General features: G+C 34.3%; 1 protein-coding gene across 1 annotated transcript in view; it reads right to left on the bottom strand.

The window, feature by feature from the left end:
• Positions 1-3,231: 3,231 nt before the first annotated feature.
• Positions 3,232-9,816, bottom strand: part of prkcaa (protein kinase C, alpha, a) — a 193,874-nt gene continuing 187,289 nt past the window's right edge. The window contains exon 17 of the mRNA XM_053637310.1: positions 3,232-4,832. Coding sequence (XP_053493285.1) covers positions 4,668-4,832 — 165 coding nt within the window. The 3' untranslated portion in view covers positions 3,232-4,667. The remainder of the gene's footprint in view (positions 4,833-9,816) is intronic.

Below are 9,816 nucleotides of genomic sequence, written 5' to 3'. Positions count from 1 at the left end.
GCTTGTGTTAGCTGGCTATATCATATGTTTAGGTAAGAAGGTAAGAAAACCTGCGAGCCATGGTTAATAAAAAAAAAAAAGAAAAACTGTGATCTTATATATTATATTATATTTTAAGATTCTATCTGGCTGAAGAGCCATTTTGAGATATGGGACGTTGTTTTATTTCCCCAGAAATGTACTTTTACATCTCAACAAGAGCTACAGTTTTGAGACAATTAGAAGATAAAGTTTTGCGCACGAGCCATATTTAGATAGAACCTTACAGAACTAAGTATATCTGTGAGTTTTGAGATAGAGATAAACTCTAAAAGAAGTCTAAGTGGTTTAAAGTTAAAACGAAGGGTCTCAAAGGTGACTCCTTCTTGGATTTGATCAATATTACCTGTACTTTAACTATAAATCAAGGAAAGAACTGCTCTAGTGTAAATGTGTAAGACTAGTGTGAATGTGTAAGACATAGAAATACCAGCTTACAAGCGACATGAGCCTCCTGTCATTCCGCGTATTTAGGGAAAACTTTCTATTCACAATAATTCTATCATGTTTGTGTGTCGTATCACAATATATCATCTAATTACTGATCAACATGTGCCAGTACATAAACATTATTTAGTATAAAAAGCAGCAGTAAGTCAAGGCTGTTATGAACTTGACCTACTTCCCTAGAGTTGGTGCCAAAATTGAGCCCATATGTTGTTGTGTATCTGATGATGATAACCAAAAGGTTTGGGAAATGGGATCCCACAACCAAACTGTCATGGGATCTTCATTCTGGACTTGGATTTAAGCAAAACATCAGCAAATGGGTCAAATGTTAGAAATGTTACGAATTCCCTACAGCCTGGCAGTCTGAAGAATCCACACGATACAAATTACAAGACCAAAAGAAATTCAACATTTTCATTACTTTTAAGACTGACACAGGACAAAAAAACATCCCATTATATAAGAAATATTTTTGCCACATTAAGTCCATGCTGTGTGATCTAGAATGCTTCAGTCATCATGCACACTATATGTATATACAATGGATATAAAAAGACTACACACTCCCTTTAAAATGGCAGGTTTTTATGATGTAAAATAATTAAACCAAGAAAGATATTGTCAGAACTTTTTCCACCCTCAATATGGCATTACAACATATAAAAAGTAAGTGAAAAAACAATCAGAAACATTTTAGGTAAATATAGAGCTACTTTTGAACTTGAGATTGAATGTGATTGGTTCATACTGAACACAGCTACATCCCCAATTATAGGAGGGTGAGCACACTTATGCATGCAGGTTCTTGTAACTTAAAAAAAAAAAAAAATTAACTTAAAATGTTTCTGATTAATTTTTCACTTAATTTTCATACATTGCACTTTCATCTTGAGGGTGGAAAAAGTTCTGACATGATTTATCTCGGTTTCACCTGCCATTTTAACAGGGGTTTGTAGACTTTTTTATATCTATAGTATGTGTGTGTATACATATATATATATATATATATATATATATATATATATATATATATATATATATATATATATATATATATATATATATAAAATTTATATATATTTTATATATATAGTAGTGTATATGTTTGTCTGTTTTAGTAAGGTTTCCATGTGCATACTTTTAGCATAACCAACATGCAGGCTGTAAAAGCCAAGGCAACCGCAGGACCACATCAGCCAATCAGCTCACACTTTACAACCAATCAACTCTCACAAACAATATAGCCTGCTCCATACATATTTGGAAACATATGGGGTTTGTTTATTAAGCATCGATGCTGACGTCTACCACACTACCTTTTCTATAAGTACGTAAATCTGTGATGTAAACCTTAGAACAGAAAAACTCCAATTACACAAATATGTAACCGTGTTTTTTTGTTTACTCACATATACACACTACCGTTCAAAAGTCTGAAATCATCACTCAAAAAGATTCTGAATGAAGTGATCGGTAATATAAACGAATCATTTTTAGTTCAGATCTATAAAATGACTGTAATAAGACCCAAATGCTATGCAATTAAGTCTTTTGTAGAAAGCTGTAAAACATTATTTGTCTGGAATAACTATTAATCATTTCAATGATTCCAAAGTTTCAGAAAAAAAGTTGTATAGTTTCAAAACATTAGTATAAACATTAATATAAAATTATTTTAAAAAATTGTTAGGAAAGGGGAGATCAAACCTTTATGTGGAAACTATAAGCTTGCTAATAATTACTATACATTGACAATTCCCAGAATATAATTTACCACTTTTGTTTCCCTCAAAATGCTTCAATCAGTACTAAACAAATAAATACTAAATAAAACCTCTAAAAATACATTTTGGTGTCTGGTAAATGTTATATCTATTATACTTTAAAAGAGTTTAGTGTATAAAATAATGATAATAATGCACTCTCAGGAAAACAAAAACAACTAAACTGTATTTTTCCTTGTCACTGTGGGGGTATCGCAAAAACATACATCTTTTGTACCTTTAGTGTGTATTAATTACAAAAATTACAAGGTACAGAATTGGACCTTAAGGACCACGCTCGTACCTGTAATTAGCTTCTAGAGTAAGTACACTATATACACCTTTCCAGATAAATGTACAAAAGATGTACTGTATGCTTGATGGTACCATTGACAAGGACCTGCACAGTTTCCTACCCTTTTTTTCTGAGAGTGTGATATCAAAATGTCATGTCATGTGATTCCAAGCCTTTGAACAGTAGTGTAGTATATATGCAGTGTATATACAAGTATATAAAAGTTTAATTAGGCAGTAAACATGTATAAGGGACAGGAAATACAGGACTAGAAATTTTACTAAAACAGTGTGTAAAGCATTTGATAGTTTTTCTAAAGTTAACATCAGCTGATTGAAACTCGTGCAAGGACAGTAACCGAAAAAATAGATTGTTCTAGGGAACTCATTATCAGCTAAATGTCATAAAAACACATTCAGTTGTTGGTATAAAAATTTCAACTCGCTATTCATGCTCTCTTTCTGTATCACTCTCCCTTTTTTTTCTTTTTTTAAATAACCTAGAAATATTTACAAAATCATTAATACACTGCTGCAAGATTATACTGAATGATCACTAGTAGGCCAGGAAGAAAAAATATTTAAAAGAAATCTAAAATAGTAGTAGAAAGTCAATTTCAGCAAGTAGCATATTGTGTATATATATATATATATATATATATATATATATATATATATATATATATATATATTTTTACACTACTTGCTGAAATTGAAATATGTATATATGTATATATATAAATTTGTTATCGCAACAACATAATACTCTGGTGTTATTAGAATTTAAGAGCATGCAACACGTGTGTATGACAGGTATGCAAACACTTCATTCCGTCTTAATTTGTCAGCGATTTCATTTATAAAGAAAAGAAAGAAAGAAAAAAAAAAATCAGTTGCATGGCATGTTCCACAAACCCCCATAAAAAAATGACAAAAGGTTTTGCAGTTTGTGCTAAGCGAATGGGAGACTTAATGAGATGTGTAAAAAAAAAAAAAAAAAAAAAAAAAAAAAGAAAAGAAAAGATGTGTCAAATCTTCTTAAAAATGCCTGAACGGTAAACTGTTACACGTAGGTCAGAAGCTAAACGTAATATGAACTGATCATTATTTGGTTTTGCTATTTTACGTGCAGACCACAACGATATTAAGTAGCGTCATGTTAGAAATACTTACACGGAATAATGATTTCAATAAATCTTACATTGAAATCAAGAACTGAAATTCTATTGGATAGATATAATGATATGGAAAAGCAAACTAGATGCATCTATTAAAATCATTCATATGACTACTACCATGTCATTCAGCTAGCTCGCCTGTTACTTAGTGAGTAAGATAATTAACCATCTTGTCTATGTTTTTTTTTGTATTTTTAACGACTTGATGCATTGATATCTGGTTTAGCTTCTGTGTCAAAAATCTGCCTTCATTTAATGGTGATGTGAGAGCGGCTTTCGGATTGTACGTCATACAAACATAGTGTATGTTTTCTACCGGTGGTTAGCTATAGTGCACATTGAAACCGGTAGATCCAGTCTTAAATTTCATCATCAGTGGTCATTTTACATTGAATATCCGCACCAATTCCAAGATGAAGCTCAATCTGTGCGCAATCAGAGCTCTTCAAAAATTAAAAATAAACACTTTGGAGCATGTGCTTGTCAACACAACCAGAGGCAAAGGTAATTGACATGTCAGTGGTGAAAATAATTAACGCACAGGTCTGATAGAACCCAACTTCATGCTTCCTTATTGGGAAGACTGGCATGGATTACACTATAAAACACCAGGAAGCACAGGTTTTTGCATCTCTTAAGGGGTTTCAAGTCAAGAGAAAAAATCCTGAACCAACACGCCCCATATCGTATGACTTCATTATATTAAGTTGTCAGTTTAGTGTAAAAACACCCATACTACACAACACCAACCAAGCACTATTAACACTTAGACTGGCTTATAACTAAAATGATGGACCGAATAATTGTAAAAATCCTATAAGAGAGCAAAGCAATAGAAAATGGTTGGAGTTAACATTGAAATTCTATTAGACATGACAGGGAAAAGACTAAGTATGAGGCATTCTGGGGGTTGTGTAGGTTGAGTTACTGTCTTATTCCGTGTTCATATGCTGTTGATGAGGGACGGGTTGACGAACTGTGGGTTGATAAAGGTGAAGCCAGAGAACTCGGACTGGTCAATGTTGGCGATGACGAGCTGGTCTGGAGGAGTGAGCTGTGGCTGGGTGCGCGTGAAGAACTTGTCGAAGTTCTCAGCCCCCTTCCCGCACTGAAGAGAGAGAGAGAGAGAGAGAGAGAGAGAGAGAGAGAGAGATGAGTTTAAAATGTACACACAGTGCAAACTGTGCGACAGGTGTGAGTTAAATACACTAACAATATGTAGTATTAAACACAAAAATGAAAAATTGGAAATATAATTATGCACACATAACTATATAAATTGTTTAAAGATATACTGTCTAAATATTTGGCAGTACTTATTTAAACAACATGTAACTAGGAAACTACGCATGCACACATCCTAATAGTTGGAAAGGTTATGAAAACGGCATCTTGTGCCATCGTGTGCGTCCATATTTAAAAGCAGCTAAACTTTTGAACTCCAATGATTAGCTAGATAAATGTCATACGACTATTTTATATCAGCACCTAATATTAAGCAAGATTAGACACCTTATACATGTAAGGTTTATCAGGCATGGTGCCATAATGAAACTTACCAGATATAATCAACACATAACATTCACAGCTTAAAGCTTTGAGGAATTTGCTTCAGCTGCAAATGCTGCTCTCTTTTCCGAATTTGGAGAAATAAACTACAGCGCTACAAACATTGCACTGTTACCCTCTTGGCCACAATTTGCAAAAATTACACAATACCCGCTCCATCTACTTTCACCTGGAGTCTAATACATTTGCATGGACTAGATGAAAGCAGAGGCTCAGGTGTGGCGAGCAATATGCATGCAAACAGAAACAGGCTGATGGTATGGTGATAATGTCTGACACCATTCCATCGAAATCATGCAAATAGTGTTTCTGTATACAGTATATTCTGTACATATGAGCTATGTGACATAGTTAAAAATCCTGGTACAGACTAGATTAGGCTAGCATGTAAGTGTATCAATCTGCCTAGACCTTGTTTCCCTCAGTTGATCGTTTCAGTCAAGTGTGTTACAGCGAATGTCTGGCACAGTGTGAGATGAGATCGATCTTTTGGTAGACCTAACTGTGTGTCAATTAATGACCCATGTTCAGAGGAAAACAAATACTGTAGCTACAGTACAAGTCACAGGTAAAAGCCAGGAACTTGGCCCAGTACATAAAGCCTTCATAAATTCAATGTTAATAGCAATTTAACTATGTAATCAATGGCCTATGTTCTTCACCCAGCCATCATATATTACCCCATATTCATTAAAATGATTTCCATCATTCACATGTTTAGGTGAACATGATGTAATCGGGTACAACCTATATTTGTACAAATTTGACAGGGTTACATCAGATCTACAATATGTGAAAAATGAAATTTGTAAGCATATAGTATGTTTTATTCCAGCACAGATATGCCAAACATCAGCACACCCCAACTTTAGGCACAAAAGAAGTCTAGGTAAATGGTGGCTGGCAGGAACCGCAGTCAATCAGAGATAGCAAGAGGGTGTGAAAATGTAAACAAAGTAACAGAGTGAGAGAGTGACAGAGTGTACTATAAGTATTCCATAAGAGGAAAAAAGCTCCAGGACTGATGGAGGTTTAGATTTTTTTCTTGCTGAACACAAAAGGCATGCATTTAATTTGGTGAGAAGTGAATGACAAATGATAATCTAATGAACAGGCATTATATTATATTATTAACAGCTGAAGTTAGCAGGGCTAAAAGCACCAGAGAGGCATAGTAACATATTAGCATTTTTCAGTAAAATATTAGCATTTTTCAATAGCATTGGTCTAAACTGAGAAAAAAAAAAAACAGCTAATGGAATGTATTTAATTCAAATGTTTACATCAGTCCCACGTGACTGAATTGGGTTACACTAACACAATTTGCTTTCGTACATCCAACATAATTTGATCATGTAATTTCAAAGTCCAAAATAAAGACAAACCCTGTATTCTCACCAAACTCAGGCGCTAAACCAGATCACCAGTGTCGTGAGGCTGCGATGTTTGCCACTGCACTATTCTATCACGCATGCCTTAATGATGTCAATTTAATACTATAGTTAAAGTATTTCTTCCCGTCAGTGCCAACATCCTCTCGAGATTTTATAATGTAATTGGATCATGTTAATATTACACAAATTGACTACACTCACTCTACATAATTCAAACTAGTAATTAGAAGCTTGTTTAAATTAAATTTAGTATAAGCAATGAAATCACGTTGTGATGTGAAACTTCAATACGTTTTCCATGTAGCACAGAGGGTGAAATTCTAAAATCTTACATCCTGTACATTTAAACATGTTAATCATTCATGGTAAAGGAATATTAAGGAGAAAATACTTTTAACACAGGTGTTAAAAGGGATTAAATATCTTTTTGAATATTTTATTTACTTTAATGTATTCTGATAAGATAACATTAAGATATGATCCCAAGGGGAAATTATAGATGATTGTTATTGTTATTGTTATTACGATTTATGAATTATGATTATTTTTGCAAGGAAGCCTTCTACAACTTGCAGAACAATATGCAGATTATAGCAAATTATAATTCATTAATATTGGCAATATTGAGTGCCAGAACTTAATCTAAGACTCTTGTTCAGTTGCACCTGTCTCTGTTGAAGTGTGTGTGTGTGTGTGGGGGGGGGGGGGGGGGGGGGGGGGGGGAGGGGGGGGTGGTTCTCCCTCTTGCACCCAGCTTGCATTTTTGATAAAATTACGCTTGACCCTAAATGGACAGTCCCCACAGGATTTTGCAGAGTTTTTTTTTGTGATTGCTGTGGCCAAAAATGCTTGATTTTTACTGTTGATTTTTCAAAATATGCGATGCAATTAGCAGTTTTTTGTGCTTTTTTGGCCGAAAACTACTCGAATTGCCAAAATTGTACTTGGCCTTTAAGCTGTACTTATGATCAACACACATGATTCAAAGAGGGATTTGGCTGAACGCTCGTTGTGATGACATCACATGACGTGCTTTGATGACGTCACATGACACATCTTGGCCCAAATCTGCGGTAATTTTGAAAAATTGTAAGCTCCTCCAAATATTTCAAAATATTTCAGAACGTTTCCTTGATTTTGCGGTAATTTCTGCGATCACAAAAATCGCAAAATCCTGGAGGGATTTCATATGGTCCATCCGGAAAAACGCATATATGATTTTGAAGTTATTTATGTAGTTTTGCATCGGAGCTACGGCACTAATGTGGCTAACAAATAACAGGATTACATTTACATTATTTCCTTTAACACAATGCTTGGATACGATTGTAAACCCCTTTGGATTAAAGAGTCTGCCATATAATTTAAGAATAAATGAATACATATGAACAGTAATACTGAAAACAGTTACCCTATTGTCTGAATTATAATAACCTATAAAGACGTGTGGTAGATTAGCAAAAAGAAAACAGAAGCAAAAGAAGACAGAACACAAAATCACAACCCAACAGGGAATCACAGGTGAAACGAGAACTTGCTCTCTCTCTCTCCTTTACAATTAAAGAAAAATCAGAATGGGAAGCGTGAAAGAAGTATTGATTAAATGAAAGATGCAAAACACCACAATAATTGAGATGGCTCTCTCTTTGTGAACCTGCCAGACTGTATAAGATTCGGAACTGGAGACGAGACAGAAATAACTGACGCTTTTCCTTCCTTCCTTTCTGCGTCCATGACAATGGATGGGAATGAAAGAAAGATTGGCAAAAAGCCTTGGAGCTGAAGTCATTTCTAAAAACCGCCTGTGTCAGTAATTCCAAATAATAACAAGGTTTCAACGACCTTATCCAGATCTCGAAGCCAATAATGACACGGTCGCTGTGACTTGAATCTGAGTCACTTGTGTTAATGTCAGGCTCTTCCGAAAGAAACAGAGAGTGAAAGAAGGACTGAGTTAGTGAATGAAGGCAAAAGAGTAGGTTTTAACCTTAAGGTGAAAATGAACCAAAGTAATTTTTTAAAACTAAAATTGCAAAAGTTATTTTTTTCAATGTGAAACTTTACACATTCAAAAACACCATCCAACCAAACAGCAACCTCTGTGAATGATTAGCGAGCAAAACCAACAACCAATCAAATAAAACAACAAAATAAACAAAAAATAATAAACAAACTGACAAAAGCACTGTAATGCCCATGATACAACTGCAATGTTTACAGATAACACTGCCAACTGTTAAAGAGCTTTTCTGGGAACATTATTCACTTCTATTTTTTATTTTTTTTTTTACAGTTACAACATTTAGCAGGCGCCTTTATCCGGAACTCTCTCTAAAAACCAATATCCTCAAGCTAGTTCAATAGGTCAGCAATAGGTCAAGTATACCATTGAGCTAAAACCCAGTAGCACCCATTAACTAGCAATTTTCTGTATACAAAACATTTTACTTTGTTGTTTTCAATTTTAAATGAAATGCACATTATATATGATATAGTGGGGTCCAAAAGTCTGAAACCATATTTTCCTTTCATTTAAAATTGAAAATAAACTGAAGGTTTTAGAGTTTTGAAATATTTAAAACAAAGAAAGCACATGTTCAATATCTTGAATGTTTAAGCTTTTCTTGCAGTACACTGGCGTTCCACCGTGCCGGCGGAATGGAAATTGACTAATCAGATGTTTTTAATCAGTATACACGAGTTATTTTATCGCCGCAAGTCTGTTATAAGATTAGTCAGGACACTGTTGGGTTACTGTGTGTAGAGTATCATGTTTATCTGCTGGTGAGCAGGGCGATGGGAAGGGGAGGGGTCGGAGCAAACAATTCACATATCGGTAAAAACAGTTCAAATGAAGACTCCGCACTATTTTAGATCCCTTTTTTAAATGTAATTCAAATTTGTGATATTGATCATGTAACTGCTTTGTACAAAAGGTCAGAATTTCGTCATGAATAATCTCTTTAATTAAAGCGTGTGTTCAAATGCAACACTCGGGTGGATTTGATCTAAAATGGATCATAAGGTTTTGCACAAACTTCTATGCCAGCTCGAGTGCACACTGTAATTAAGGCAAAAAAAAAAAAAGAGATGTACCAAATACTAAGAAACTCTGCAATTCAGGTAAAT

Source organism: Ictalurus furcatus, chromosome 12 (genome assembly GCF_023375685.1).
Source record: "Ictalurus furcatus strain D&B chromosome 12, Billie_1.0, whole genome shotgun sequence".
Classification (NCBI taxonomy): Eukaryota; Metazoa; Chordata; class Actinopteri; order Siluriformes; family Ictaluridae; genus Ictalurus; species Ictalurus furcatus.
The sequence above is the reverse complement of the archived record's forward strand: the minus strand, read 5'-3'. Positions and strand labels throughout refer to the sequence as shown.